General features: G+C 40.0%; 1 protein-coding gene across 7 annotated transcripts in view; it reads right to left on the reverse strand.

Moving 5' to 3' along the window:
- The window catches only part of GAS2 (growth arrest specific 2), a 156,904-nt gene that overhangs the window by 38,009 nt on the left and 102,584 nt on the right, over nucleotides 1-16,311 (reverse strand). For all 7 annotated transcript variants that reach the window (XM_043549147.1, XM_043549150.1, XM_043549149.1 and 4 more), the window contains 2 exons: nucleotides 12,219-12,363; nucleotides 7,758-7,865 (listed from right to left, as the gene is read on the reverse strand). In XM_043549147.1, coding sequence (XP_043405082.1) covers nucleotides 7,758-7,865; nucleotides 12,219-12,363 — 253 coding nt within the window. The remainder of the gene's footprint in view (nucleotides 1-7,757; nucleotides 7,866-12,218; nucleotides 12,364-16,311) is intronic.

Here is a 16,311-nt window from a genome sequence, read left to right on the forward strand (position 1 = left end):
TAGAATCTAGAAGATGAGGATGTTGGGCTCAGGAGAGGCAGAACAGCTGCTGTGGTGTTGAGGGTAAGGAGGAAAGTTAGAACAACCAAAGATAGGCTGTAGGCAAATCCAGGCATAATAAGCATATCATGGGAAAACTGTGAATATAGCTGTGTATGCATCTCTGGGTCCGAATGGTAGCACAAAATATTTGGGATCATGGCAGTTTCAGCATAATTTGTGCTTCGAAAATGTCCCCCCACAAAATGTCCATATTATCTTATTTCTCATGGTTAATTCCGTGATGATTTCCCTGGGTGGATGTAAATAAATATAAAACACATTCTTCTCTCCATGAAGGGGCAGAAGTGTATACTAGATTACTGTTTAGAGACTAATCATATGCACACACAGAGATATACTGGTGCCCCTTTCCATATGAATCCCAAAAGAAAATGCCCAGGCTCTGTTTCCATAGCAACCAAACTATAGTGATGTTCTATGCATGGGTTTATACATTGAGTTAGTTGTAGATAAATCCTTTGGTATTACTACTAGAATAGAATACTGAAGAATAAGTATTAGAAAAGCACACAGACAATAAAAATGTGATTGTATATGAGAGAGTATGTATTACTCATTGTTTGGTTTGCAGGGGATGATCCTGCAAAATATGGAGCATCTTTCATAGATTCATAGACTTTAAGGCCAGAAGGGACCATCAGATCATCTACTCCATCATTTTTCAAAGTTAGGGTCGCAACCCACTACTGGGTTGCGGCATGTAAGGCACTGGGTCACGCTGGTCAGCTCCACCCACTGGGACATTAAAAATCCCGTCGGCGGTGCCCCCCAGCTAAGGCAGGCTAGTGCCTTCCTGTTCTGAAACCGTGCTGCGCCCTGGAAGAGACCAGTTGCAGGTCTGGCTTCTAGGCAGGGGGGCCATGGGGTTCTGCATGCTGCCCCCACCCTGAGCACCTGAGCTGGGGGGAGGGGGGCACGGTGTCTGCAGGTGAGAGCTGTGCAGAGCCGCTTGCATGCCTCTACCTAGAAGCCAGATCTGCTGCTGGCCACTTCAGGAGCAGTGCAGTCTGCGGTACCAGGACACGCAGTAAGTTTACACCCCAACCCTCCGCCCCAATCTCCTAGCCCAGCCCTGAGCCTCCCACAAACCCAGAACCCCTTTATGCACCCCAACGCCCTCATCCCCGACCCACCTCAGAGCCTGCACCCCCAGCCCAGAGCCCTGACCCGCTCCACCACCCCACCCTCCTGCCCCAGCCCTGAGCCCACTCCCACACCCTGAATCCCTCATCCCTAGCTCTGTTGGGTCACAGGCATCAACAATTTTCTTCAACTGGGTCCCCAGAAAAAAAGGTTGAAAACCACTGATCTAGTCTGACTTCCTATATAACACAGGCCATAGAATGTCACCCAGTTACCCCTATTTTGAGCCCAAGAACTTGTGTTTGACTAAAATATATCTTCCAGAATGGTATCTTGATTTGAAGACTTCAAGAGATGGAGAATTCATTTCCGTTGGTAATTTGTTCACATGGTTATATCACCTTCACCGTTAAAAATCTATGCCTTACTTCTAATTTGAATTTATCTGACTTTACCTTCCAGCCATTGGGTCTTGTTATGCCTTTCTCCACTAGATTAAAGATCCGTTTAGTAAATTAGAACCTCAGAATTATGAACACCAGAGTTATGAACTGACCAGTCAACCACACACCTCATTTGGAACCGCAAGTATGCAATCAGGCAACAGAAGAGAGACACAAAAAAGCAAATACAGTACAGCTATAGTATTTAAACTGACAAAACGTTTTTTAAATAAATGGAATAATGAGATTATAACAGAAACATGAGGAAAATTTTAAAATTTCACTAAAAGTAACCTTTCACAACTTGTCTTTTTAGATTTTGTTAGCATTAACAAAAGTAAACTACTAAAACAATGAAGGAAACTATTCCTTCTGTATAGTAAAGTTTCAAAGCTGTATTAAGTCAATGTTCAGTTGTAAACTTTTGAAAAAACAATCACAACGTTTTGTTCAGAGTTATGAACATCCTCCATTTCTGAGGTGTTTGTAACTCTGAGATTCTATTGTATTTTCTATGAAGAGATGAGCACTCTGAAGTGTTATTGACCTCAGTGGAAATTGAGAGGTTTAGTACCTCAGGCCTGAACAAATTAATGCTAACAAAATCTAAAAAGGCAAGTTATGAAAGGTTTCTTTTAGTGAAATTTTAAAATTTTCATCATGTTTCTGTTATAATCTCATTATTCCATTTATTTTAAAAAAATGTTTTGTCAGTTTAAATACTATAGCTGAAGGATTGAGGATATTAAGGAACAGCTGAGTGTCACAAAACCACTTAGTGACACAGTGGTGGGAATGGGACACAATGAGCAAAATCATAGAAATGTACAGCTGGAAGGGACCTCAACAGGTCATCTACTCCCTCTAGTCCCAGAGCTAATGTGCAAGTGGTTTCCTGTACATGGTATATACATATGGGAGTGTTAACTCTAAACCAAAGGATCAGATTTATACCTTATTAAATTGGATACCATCATTTATTTTAATTCAAGTAATTAGCATGCATTATTATAAAATGCAGCTTCTATTACCAGCATTTAAGCAGCCTTTACAGTTATCTATTCCAGCCTAGCAGGCAAACACCACATAAGTGAATTAAGGAAAAACAAAATAAAGAGAAGATGCAATTCTCATTTAAAATACAAGTGTTTTCAGTGTTTAAGCTTTCATGTTCACTTCATGGAAGGCATGCTCAGTTTAAGCAGGGTCTGAAATCCAATCTGTTAATTTCCAATCTCAAGGAAACTGGAATGGGGAAACAAACCTTAGCTATACTATATTGTCAGACAGGTCCTTGTTGTATTTTTAAATAAAGATTTTCATTTTGCTTTAATATTGTTTGTTACACATTTTGCTCTCTTTCTATATCACATGTAAATACACTCTGCTGAATACCAAAAAAACAGATTTAATGCCTGATCCTATAAATCCTTGCTCCTGAGAGTAATATTCACTGAGGAAAGTAGTCCTGTTTGTTTCAGTGGAACAACTCACTTGAGAGAAGATTATTCTTGTGAAGGATTGGGTTCATTGTATTTTTGTTTTCTTTTTTATTCCAAAGAGAATTTTTTCTGTGATAAATATTCCAGGCTGACAAATATTAATTTTGGGTAAATTGCACATGAGGGTTGTGTTCTGCTAGGTTTGTTTTTTATTGGTGATGTGACAGGGTCAGGCCCGATGGCTACAAAAGAGTGGTCGAAGGTAGATACATTAGTTCCAGGTTAAGCAGGTCCCTTTTCCCTGGGTAAAATAACAGGGACTATTCCAGAACACTCAGGAACTTTCTAAAATTAATTAAGGCTAATCAGGACACCTGGTTTAAAAAGGCTCTCACTCCAGTTAATGAGGTATGTGTAAGGAGCTGGGAGTGAGAGGACGTACTGCTGGAGGACTGAGGAGTACAAGCGTTATCAGACATCAGGAGGAAGGTCCTGTGGTGAGAATAAAGAAGGTGTTGGGAGGAGGCCCTGGGGAAGTAGCCCAGGGAGTTGTAGCTGTAATGAAGCTGTTACAGGAGCCACTGTAGACAGCTGCAATCCACAGGGCCCTGGGCTGGAACCCGGAGTAGAGGGCGGGCCCGGGTTCCCCCCATCCCTCCATCCCCCCAACTCCCTATTTGATACCGGAGGAGTTGACCTGGACTGTGGGTTCCACCAGAAGGGAAGGTCTCTAGCCTGTTCCCCGATCCACTAGGTGGATCAGCAGAGAATGTGGGGATTGTTCTTCTTCCTTTTCCCCATGCTGGTCAGTGATGAGGCTAACTGTGTGAATGGCAGATTTGAGCCCCAGAAGTGGCCAAACTGAGGGCTGCCATGAACCTCTGAGGTGAGCAAATCTGCCAATAAGTGCAGGACCCACCAAGGCAGAGGAGGAACTTTGTCACAGTGGGGTTGTAACTTGCTTTTAAAATAGCAGCATAAATCCTTACAGAAATGAAATAAGGGAAGTATTCTTAATTTGTCTGTTAAAAAAGTTGTGGATCCAGAACGGAAGAGGAATTTATTGCAGAGGGATAACTTCATTAAATACTCATTAGCATTTTCTTTTTGTGTACCATAATCATGAACTCATCTACTGTAGTTACAGTATAATTGCATTTGTAATGAACACAACGGTATTAATGTGGCCATAATGTAATTCTACCATGACCAAGCAATAATAGTAGTACCATTAAACCAAAGTGCTATATAAGTTCTCAGACATGATCTATGGTTACATCTACATATACGGTGGAGTGTAGAGTACAGACACTACACTCCCAGCTAGCATGGCTATAAATACCAGTGTGAACTGTAAGGTATGGGTTAAGCAAGTAGAGTATATACCCTATGCAGCCCACTAAATGCCAAATAAATGCTTTTCATGTCTACCACTGCTATTTGTAGCAGTGTAATGTCCCACCACCTCCCCCACCAAAGCCTTTCCCCACTGCCCAACCTTTCAGTGTGGCATATAGCTACACACTGCAGTGACAAGTGTGGATGTAGTCTGCCTTTCACATGTAGTGCCTGCACTGTACACACCACCCTAAATATAGACATAGCCTATCTTCTTACTTCACAAGTTTCACACACAATGGTGTCTAGGTGCCCCCAGAGGTGGGTGACATCTAAAAGTGGGCAGGCAAAAGTGACAAGTAGAGGTACACTCAGCCAACTTACAGGAGCGGGTGAACTTTAGCCCATGGGTAAAATTTTCAAAAGTGCTTAAGTGACTTAAAAGCCTAAGTCCCATTTTTTAAAGTGACTTGGACAGTGAGGCCAGATTTACAAAGGTATTCTGGTGTCTAAAGATGCAGATAGGCACCTAGTGGAATTTATGAAAACACCTAAGTGACTTAGTGCCTAGCTCCCATTAAATTTCTTAAGTCACTTAAGCACTTTTGAAAATGTTACCCTAGTATCTGATGCAAGTCAGTGAAAAGTAGATCCAGGATGGCAGCGCAAAACAAAGAGCCAGTTAAGAGCTATATTCTATAACTTCAGGCATCTCCACAGCATAAATCAAGCCCAGCAGAGCAGCTCTCCACTGTGTGCAGAAAGGTAGTTCTGGTCTGCAGAGGATTTCAGTATTTCAAAGTTTGATTTTGTCCACAAAAGGGAAAGCCTTGAGGTCCCTACTCTGAGGTGAACTGCCCCAGAGCCACAGATTCCAGTCCAAAAGCCAAGCCATCAGTAAACAGTTTCACCATATAAGACCCTAACCCTTGTCCCATTGAAGTCAGTGGAATTTCTTCCACTGGGCTCTAATTGAAGAGCCATAAATCCAGATAATACTGTTGCTGAACCAAACTAATCTAGAAATTTCATCCAAATCCTTTAGTCAGTTACTTTATATGCAAGGGGACAGTTGATGGCAGTGTCCAGGGAAACAACCTATGTCATAAATGGAACAGATGAGACAGAAGGAAAAATTATCCCCAGCAACATCAGGAGATGGTGCCAAATGACCACTGAAATTAAATGCCAGTTAAGCATCTCTCTACCTGCATTTCTACTATATGTAAGGAAGTTTATAAAGGGTTCAAAAGAAAAGCCTAATGCATGTATTAATGTATATGTGAAAAATCCATAGCTTGAAGGGTTAAAACAAGCTGGTGAAGAATTACTATAACCCAGTGGAACGCTCCATAATGAGACAGAGTCTAGTGCAACCAAACTATAATGTACTTTATTTTTGAAGTACACTAACTATGGATCAAGCAGCTCAAGCCTACTTCCACTGAAGTCAATGGCAAAATTTCCAATGACATTAATAGAGCAGGATCTGGCCCTAATACTGTAGTTTGATGTCTAATCCATATCATAGTTAGATTTTTTTGGCACAATTCTACCTGGAATGCAGAAGCGTGATATGAAAGGGGTGTTTTGTTTGCACACTTGGAATGGAACACTGACTTGGAATGAATTGTATAACAGAGAAGCCAGCAGTGGGGAATTTGTGACACAAAATTTTGGAAGGAAAACTTACAGTTTATCAAAAAGAGAGGGTTAAGAATGGTTTAAGATTTGTGATTTAAGACTAAAAATAAAGGAAGAAATCAAAAGTGCAAGCTGGCTAAAAAGCACCAGTTTTATACAAGGCTATTTTCAAAGTACAGCTGAAAAACTATAGTTACTCATTTTCCACTGTTAAAAATGTGTTTTTAATGGGAACAACAGTGACTTGTGAAACTTGATACTGTGAAATGTAATAGAGGACAAAAATTAAACTAGAAATGTGAATTATAAAACCCCATCCGTTATGTGCATAAATTCACAGCTATGGCCTTTGGCTGATTAACATTAACTTTTGCACAAACTGATTAAAAAGTAATCGTTTTAGTGCCCTAAATATATTGTAGAGTTAAAAGGAAGTTTCAGAGGCAATAAAACATAAATTCCTTTCTTTATCACATTAAAATTCCTTTGCAGAGTCCATCTGTAGCCCAATCTTTCATTTTGCGTAGACTCAGAACTCCTTTTGAATTCATTAAGGGTTTTCAGGCTCCTATTCAGCAATGCACTTAAATGTGTGCTTAACTTTAATCACATGCTTAAGTCCATTCCAATTTAGCAAAGCCCTTAAGTATGCACTTGACTTCAATGGGACTTAAGAATCTTCTTAGAGTTAAGCATATCCTTTAGTGTTTTGCTGAACTGGGACCTCAAGGAATGCAGGACTGAGAATGTGAGGGAATAAATATTACTTGCAGGTTCAAAAGCTAAGATTCCAATTGACTTCATTTGTCTAAAAAGACTCCCAGTGACTTCTACTGATTTTGAATCAGGCCCTAAATCCCCAGCTGTGCAAGAGCAAAGCCACGTACCCCTGGTGGAGTAGAGATAGCACAGTCCATTTGCTCCAATGAGAAGAGGAGTTGAGTTGCAATTTTGTCTAGCTACTACTTGTGTCTAGCACAAATGTATGTTGGGGGAGGGCGGGGGCATAATGACAGACTGGATCTTGGCCTATATAAAATCAATAATTTGGGTATTTTCAAATTACTAAAATAAGCAAATATACAAAAGATTAAGATTTCAGAATGACTGCAAAATTGTGCCTTTTGGGGGCAGCTCAACTAGATAGAATTCTATGTGTATTACCAATACGATTCTGTGGTACGTGAGTTAACGTACTCCCTGTGAAAGGTGCCTGTAGTAGTGCAATTTTGCCCATGCTACCCTACCAATGTACGTCAGCCATGGGACGGAGGGATGGGAGAGTAATTTAGACTCTCATTCAGTCTTTGATCTCTCTCCTGAGACTGTCAAGAAGGGTACCAATTAACACAAAGTGGGATGATGGCTTTTCCGACAAGAATACAATTCCAACAGGAAATAAGAAACCATCATCTCTATTTGTGAAGATTCTTCGTCACCATTTATCATGGCCAGCATGGAATCAATGACCTAGAAGTAGAAGACTCTACCATGTTATTAATTCTCCAACCCAACTACCCCTTTCCCCTTCCCCTGCACCCTCCTGTGGACTATATCTCCCCGATTGTGCTGTGGATGAGAATCTGTACTTGTCAGAAAGAAAATATTTTCTTCCATTAACCAGTGGTGCCATTTTAACCTGGAAAGAAGCAGCCCAAGCATTAAAAAATGGTGCTGTCAGAGGGCAGATATCAGTGATCCCCAAAAGGAACATTGCATAACATGAAAAATGAAAACTTTTTACCCTAATAAAGAGGATCTTCTCTCCAACTCTGTACCGTCCTTGTGAAAGACGCTCCACACAGAATTTATTGGGGCATTTACAAGGAGGATCTTCAGAAATGTGTTTGACCTGAAAAACAAGTTATTATTGTATCTCTTTAACAGAGTGTACCTGCAGCAAACTGTTCAAAAGGGTAGTTAACATAATGTCATGCCCTTGATTTATTCTCTGTCATCATGACAAATGACTTCCTAACACCTCTTCAGGCTTTTAATTAAGGCACTATTGCTGAAATTGTCTTACTTCTTTTTTCCCTCAACTCTAATGTTTTTAATAGTATGGCATTGAGTGACTTTTTAAGACATTGATTTCAATACCATCGCTGCTACTAATAGGCAAAATCATGAAATCTATACTAAATTTCTATGTGGTCCATAGGGAACAATCCCAGTGTATTCAATGCGTTTTTTGCTGAATTAAGAATGAGTAAAAACTGAATGAAGACTTCAGGATTTGGCACTTCTGGTACAGGTAAAGCCTTGAATCAAATCGTAATAAACCTCATATAGCATTCAGCTATTAGCAACACAGGCTCTCTTCTTACGTTAAGCCATGTGAAGGGGGGGGCGCGAATCAGTGATCACAGCTTTTTCAGGGCCACTGTTTTTTTCTCATTCTGCAGTGTTTCTGACATAGCTTGGGGACCCACAAGACAGACCCTATAGATCTTAAAATATCTGCAGAAGGATTTTTTGCATCAGCATCTTCTGTCATCACCCAGTAATGACAACACAGATGATGTGTCCTCCCTTTGGGTCATGGGCAGAGTTCAGATGGGCCCAAGGATTGGGCCATAATTTCTTCTTGAAATCTACATGTATTTTCAATTACATAAAATGGTAACATTAAAAATATTAAAATGAAAAATAAATACAGCAGCAGTTTTTTAAAGCATCTGTGAAATCCAAGGTTCTGGGGATTCCCAAGTCAGAAGGGAATTCCCAGGTGTGGAACGATAAAGTAGAGGCCGGTGACGCTCTCAGACACACAGTTTGCTATGGAATTGCACTACATAACTGAGTGATCAACTTAGCCCAAAGTTTTGTCAGTCTGAAGTTGATGGTATGTGAATGGAATTGAACTCTACTGATTTTTGGAGGGTAGATTTACAATTAAAATCCACCTACAAGTCTCAGATGAAAAGTAAAGGAAGTCCAAGTATTGAAGTCCTGAGTATATCTGATACACAAAAAGGAAGCTGCCCAGTAATTTCTCCAGCAGGGCTTCCCTACTAATAAAATTAACACTGCTTTATCTCAGAGATAGAGGACCTGATTTCCCACAATCTTCACCTTGCATATCCGTTTACACCTGGGTAAAACACTATGCTCACTGATCATGAGCCAGAACCCAAGCTAAACTCAGTGCCATTCAGAAGAGTTGCAGGGAGAAAGGTGCCATTTATGTTCCCCCTAGCCTCAGCTCTGAGATGTTCACCAGTGCAGGGACATGGCTGAGGTAGATGATGTGCTGCTGCACTCTCGTGGTTGCCTGATGTTGCATTAGTCAATTGGGAGCTGTTATCGGCAGGTGTAATTTAGAGTTGCCTTGAGGATTCTCTAAGTTACTGGTGTAAAAAATGGACCCCAAAGCCCAGGGATCAGGGATGAACAAGGGCTGTTGAAAGTTACTTTTGCCCTATTCCTCATTTACATCAGCCAAACTTCAGCTCCAACTGAGAATTCAGCCTTGAATGTGAAACCAGTGACATTAATATTTAGTAGATGTATATTCTGAACTTTTAGGTGATCTTAAAGTAGCATAACCATCAATGTCAACGAGCAGATCTGGTTGAGTGAACTCTAATTTGACATTCAAGTAGCACTTCCACTAAGAAACAACACTGACAAGTGCATGAAGGCAATCATTTCCACATACTGTCCTTCTCTTGGATGAAAGCTGACCTAATGTATTGATGTCAAATGAAACAAAATGCAGGACGCACTTTCCAAAGGTTTTGTCCACTTCACATAACACTCAGCAGACCTTTTCAGCTCCAATCTGTAAACTAAGACCCCATAAAAAGACTGAGAACAGAAAGAAAGCTGCTAGAATAACTTACTGATGAAAGTTTGAGTAACACTTTCTTAGACAGGAAGAAGGCCAGGGTCATGTACTGGGGCTCTGTTAGGTATTTTGGTTGTCTGACAAAAATACAGGAAGAGATCTGTTATACAGAGTAGGAGGTTTTAGGATTTAGGTTTTATACTTGAGGGAAAATTTCAACACGTCAAAGGAACTTTCTTTCTGTTGGAGGTGATTGGGGATATGGATAGATGTAAAAAGTGAACAAGTTAACTAACATTTTTCTGTAATTGATCTTGTCAGCTGATGGGCAGGAAGAGGAACTTTTAAAATTGACTTACCCTCTATCACCTAATTTGAGGGCTTTCCACCTTATTGCGAAAATGATCCAATGCTCCCATCTGACCAGGCCTTTTCCCTTGTGGAATAATTGCTGGGAATTATTCCACCCTCACTCAAAAATGTGCAGTAATATTGTCGTGAAACTTACTTCATAGCTTGAAATTATACTTGCACTAAACACATTAAAAATGGTCATTGGGCTTGATTTTCGGTCACTTATTTGTTTTAACACCAGAATAATTCCAGTGACTCCAATGGAAATTCTCCTCTCATTCACACTGGCATCAAGAGTATTAGGTCTAGGATGTTGAATATCAAACCAATCTTAAGATATTCAGGACCTCTACCATCCGCTTAAAACAGGAGTAACTCTACTGAAGTCAATGGGTCATACCGAATGTAGGTTGCAGGAGCTGCAAAAGGTATATCTGGACATATATGTCCTCGGATCTTGGGACTGCATACCAGAGTGATCGTCTAAATGCTCCCCAAATTAGCTTGCCCATGGCCCCAGGGTCTAACAGGAAGGGATCGCCTGTACATAGATACATGCCAGCCATGCCCTCTGGCGACACTCCTTATACTAGAAGCCAGCAGAAAGGTGGTGTAGGGCCTATTATGATAACTCTATGCTGCCAAGGATTCACCTGAGCAGCGGGAGTCCTCCAGTAGCTGGGTCTGCCACCTTTAGGGTTGCTTTGTTCTGGGTAAGTAGCACAGAGCAGCTCAGTGTTGGGGAGAATCAAAGCCAATTGATTTATACCACTGTAAATCTGGTACAAACCAGAGGATAACTGAGCCCTTACTGTTGCATTTGCCATTGCTGCCTCCACAACCCCACTGGCCTGAGGCGCATAGAAGTATTATTGACTGGAATTTAAAAATCAAATATGGAAGTGGAGGGCAAAATTAAACCCTGTTTTATTTTTTTGTGTCTGCTTTGTATGAGTGCTGCCATTAGTTTATAGCGTGGGGACAGTGAGGATCAGGAATTTAACTGGATAAATTCAACCCTTTCTATCCCTACTGCATTTTAAATTAAAGAAGATGGCTGGAGACAGCCTTCATACTCTCTTCTCTGTTCCCCTGAGATATACAGTCATCTCTTCCATTCTAAACATACCCGCATTCTCCACAATCCTCCGAGAGAAACAATGAGTGGGTTTGCATAGTTAAAGATGACACAAAATATAAAAGTTAAATGTAACCTATTTACATTTTAAAAATACATTTTTCATTAAAAGAATGAACATTAGATTCCATCTGCTCATTGTAACACAAAAGTGGCACATAGGTTTTTCAAGAAGCGCTTTGTAACTCCCAGGTGGCACATCTACCATGTGATATAGCAGTTACTATAGTAACTGTTTCTTTTTATAGAATATATTCGTAATTTCCTAGTTAACCTCTTCATTGCCTCAAAATGTCTCTTTCAGCTGATTCCAGCTGTTTCAAAGTGAACCCCTCTTGTGGAGCGTAACTGAGAAATGATCACTATAGTATCGTGTAAAGAGCTTAATGGATTGTAAAGTAAGGTATTTTCCCTGGTAATAGTGAGGGAAAAAAATCTATTTTGAACTTGTTTTATGCTAGAAAAGACATGCAGACCGAGAGCATAAAAAGAGGTTCAAATAACTCAGAAGTGTTTTGTTAGAAATATGTACAAGTCAGTAAGGGACAAATCTCACAGTCCTGACTCAGTCTTTCCTCAGAAAAAACAGCAAATGAGAGTTCAGTCAACAACTAGTTTAAAAAAATGAAATAAAATAAAAATAATGACAGCCAGACCTGGACCTCAGTAAGAACTTCAGCACTGCAAAGATGGGCCAAATTGAAGATTTCCATTATCCACTAAAATTTTCCAAACTGCAAATATTTGTGGTCACAAGTGATATTAATTGTAGACTCTTGCAAATCTTGTCATTAGACCTCTAAATGTGGTGAGATGCCAAACTCAGGCCCTTATGTCCTGTGTATGTCAGAATGTGTCAGGAAGATGTTAGTCTATTTTTTGTCGATATCTCATGATAAGAAGGCTTGCCCAAGCACACTTACAGCATCATCCAACAGTTTTCCTGTGCTCTTTTTCCCTGGAGACTTTGTTGGGGAGGGTGAAGGAGACGGAAGAGGAGCTGAAAGTATTTCCTCTTGTTCAATCTCTTTCTCCAGCTTTATTAACCCAGGAGGTTCCACACCAAACCTTTTGAAAACATGCAAACAAATTACCAGTGCTTTCATATTTTAATAGATCATGATGCATAAACTTCATACATATACAGCTGTGCAACACAGAATTGCTAAACACACTAATGAAGAGATAAGTACATGATATACTATTGTAGCTACTATCAGTATCATAAATATGCGGTATGGAATTAAAATAGCATCTCTGATTTAATCAAATTTACAACAAATGGACTTAGTTTTCAGCTTGTTAGAGAAACATCTATAAATATGTGATATGGTATTTGGTATGTGCCACAGAGTGCGCACACGTTCTCACCCTCTTGTCCCTGTGCTCAGGCTGGTCAAAGAAAGGGTCCCAATGCCTCTTCCAGGTGTTTCACCCATGTCTCTTTATTTACAGTGCTTAGTGCAGCCCCAATTCCTCCAACACCAATCCCCACACTGGGTCTTCTGGCTTCTCTCCTGGCTGGCCTCCTCACTGAGCCTTTCCCCGGGCTTATATCTCCTCCCAGGCACCAGCCCAGCTGGTTCCACTTGGCTCAGCTGATTCCCCTGAGTCTGCCCTCGTTAGGGTCTGCAGCTGAGCTCCTTGCTGAGTGTCTGGGCCCCCGCACCCGGCTGCTCTGCCAGGAAGCAGGAGGAGCCACCCCTTTAGCAGGGCATCCAAGGGGTTTATACCCCTGCCCTGCCACAGTATGTGATAGACACATCCCAAAATTGTTTAATATGAGAGTTCAGTTCAGAGAACATCTACTTCACATTTCATCATTCTCTCAGACTTTTTCTAGGAATTATGAAAACTTAAATAGTTTTCACAATAAATCTATATGAGAAAAAATTAATCTGTTAAACCTGAGCATAACCCGCTGTAATAGGTATTATGCCCAGTTTACAGATGGGTAAATGGAGATAGATTCAGGCCACATTTTTTCAAGAGTGGGCACTGATTTGGTGCACCTCAATTTTTGGGAGTCCAACTTTGAATCTGTGGGGTTTGTTGTTGTTTTTTAAAAACTGCGCAGTATTCACTGTTCCAATTTAAGTGAATTCCTGAAAATCTTAAAGTGTCTCAAGTTTGGCACTCAAAAAATGGAGGCACCCAAAATCAGTGACTACTTTTACAAGTTTGGTTGTAAGTTACTTGGCCAATGTCATATAAGGAGTGAGTAGCAGAGTTAAGACAGAATCCCAGAATCCTGATGCCTACTTCACAGAACTAACCACTGAACTACACCCCATCTTTTTCTTTTTGAACTGAACAAGAAAAGAAAATATCTTTTTATATGATAAGTTCCTTTTAGCTAAAGACCACCATGCTAAATATAGGTTTTCACATCAAACCAATTTTTTAGCGAAAATACATATTGTATTGTGTAATATAAAACCCTAGGGCCAGATCCAGAACTATGCTGATTTACATCAGCTGATGACCCAGCCACTAAAGTTCTGTACCAAAAATATACCAAGTATTAAAGACTAACATTATCATAGAACTTAAAGTCATATAGGCAAAGGGCATAAGTGTATATATTGGCCCTTGCATTTTTCACTACAAATTACAAGCTAATCACACTGCTGCAAGGTAAGTTAATACCCAGAAAACTAAGAAATCAAATCTGTGCTTGTATTGGCTGCTAACTGGTGCAGTCTGCCTAACGAAAAGTCAGCCAACATTGGAGCGAACACTTATATACAATCCATTTACTTCCTGTCTGTCTGCAGATGCTGACATGCTGTAAATCATTAAATTCCCCCTGGGCTCTAAGCCTACACCTGCATGAGGCCTTACTCATCAAATAAACCGTTCCCATTCGCATTAATGCTGCTTCTTTGCTTCTGCTGCTTTTCAGAATCTAACTCACCTCTGATTTCTATCATTACAATAGACAGTATATAATTATTATAGATAACTTTAACAAACTTTCCATTAATCAGCTGAAATTAAATTTAAACATATATTCTCCATGTATTGCATCACAATCAAACAGCTTAATTAGAAGGTTGAATTGACAAAGAAATCCTTCTGCTCTTCTCACAGTGGCTTTCCATGCAAAAAAAGGTACAAGCCCTGTACTGAGAACTATGTTGGGAATTTCCTTCTCTACTCCTTTCTAGCCTGCCTTCTCCATAACTACAAATAGAGCAGCATCAGACTGTAAAATGATCTCCGATAGACTTCTAAGAGCACCACTTCCTATTTTTCCCAAGGAAAAATTAAGTACAATACCAGAAAGATATAACTTCTCAACAGACTATAATTTTCAAACAAAAAACATCTGGGGGCTGATTTGAAAAAAAAAAGTTTTACAGCCACGTAGGAAGAATTCCAATTCTTTTTGTAGAACAGAAAGCTTAGCTATTGCATGTCATACCACCAAAAAAGCAGCACACAGATATATTTGCACCTAATTCACTTTCCAGAATGTAAACATTCTTTAAGACATATTTACACATGTAGCGAGATTGATTCTGCTCTCTATGTCAATTTTACCTCAGTGTAATTCCAACTATTTCACTGGAGCTACTCCTACTTTACAAAGGTGTGAAAGATGAATCAGACCTGCACAATCCCACTGATTGCAATGGAACTGGATAGCCTAAGTCAGTACTGCATTTTACCTCATAGGATTCATCCATCTTTCACAAGGACTATCAATCCACTCATGTGGGATCAGTCAGTACAGAATTTGGCCCATTATATTTATTGAATGAAAAGCCTGTGAGTCTTATACACTTTATTCATGTTTCCTGCTTTAACTTCCATCATGAACAAAAGAGAAAAATCAGAAAAGTTATTGATTGGGGCCAGTAGCTGATTAGCCATTGTTTACATGTAGAACAAGATTTTAGTTTCTGATAATGGGCAGACCCTCTGTCTAACACTGTCCCTGATCTTGCACTTCTAAGTCTCATGAGTACACTTCAACTGGAACTACTCACATGAGCAAAGGCTGCAAGATCGGGACCACAGATTACTACAGTGGGAGCAGACTCAGGCCCTGAAGGTTTGTCAAGAGCCTGAAATACAAATAAACTCTTCTCTAATGAAAGGCCAACCCACTGTCAGCAGGGTGTTTGTTTATTAATTTATTTAGATGATTTCCTCAAAAATTTTACTATTTTTGAAATTTCACTTTCCTTCATTTAAATGCAAGCTCCAGTAGTAACTTGCAATAGTTTCTCTCTTTGCGAGATGATGTGTTCTGTACAAATGGTGACAAAGCTCAATCAAGTCGGGTTGGTCCATCTTTCTGCTGAGTGGGTGTACAGTATTAGCCTAGCTCTCTGGGCACAAATCACTAATATAAACACGCTGAAAACTATTTAGATGGTTTGCTAATAATGAAGCTTCCATAATGTATGGTGAGTTAAATGGTAGCATCTACACAATGACATGTACCTGATAGTGATGCGCAAACTAGAAGAGGACAGATTGTGCCTACCCTTTGTCTGGAAAAGGCTGACTTTGCTCTGCCCTCATTGTAGGCTACCAACACACAACATGGCCCAATGTTCGGGTTCTGTTTTGATAAGAAATCAAAAAAGTCAGGCAGTTTAATGGCTATCTCCCCTGGATTAGGACCTGCTTCTCTTCTCAGTAATACAGATATAAAGTAGTGTAGCTCCACTGAAGTCAATGGAGTTACACTGATGTAAGCAAAAGGGGAATCAGACCCTTGATCAGCAAAATAAGAAATCTGAAAATCTCCTGAGAAATTCCCACAGACAAATTCAGCTGTCAATTATGGTCTGGAGTAATTATACTGATGTCAATAGTTACTCTAAATTTACACCTCTTTAAATGAAATCTGATTTTTTCTCTCTATTTCCTCTATATTCCAGTTACTGTTGGAAAAAAAAAAAGTCTGCAGTCTTTACAGAACCTTAAAAGGTTTGTTTCTAGAAAGAAGGCCAGGGTGATAGGAAGGTTTTCGTCCCCCACCCACCCCAAAACCATCCA

This window comes from Chelonia mydas, chromosome 6, assembly GCF_015237465.2.
Source record: "Chelonia mydas isolate rCheMyd1 chromosome 6, rCheMyd1.pri.v2, whole genome shotgun sequence".
NCBI lineage: Eukaryota > Metazoa > Chordata > Testudines > Cheloniidae > Chelonia > Chelonia mydas.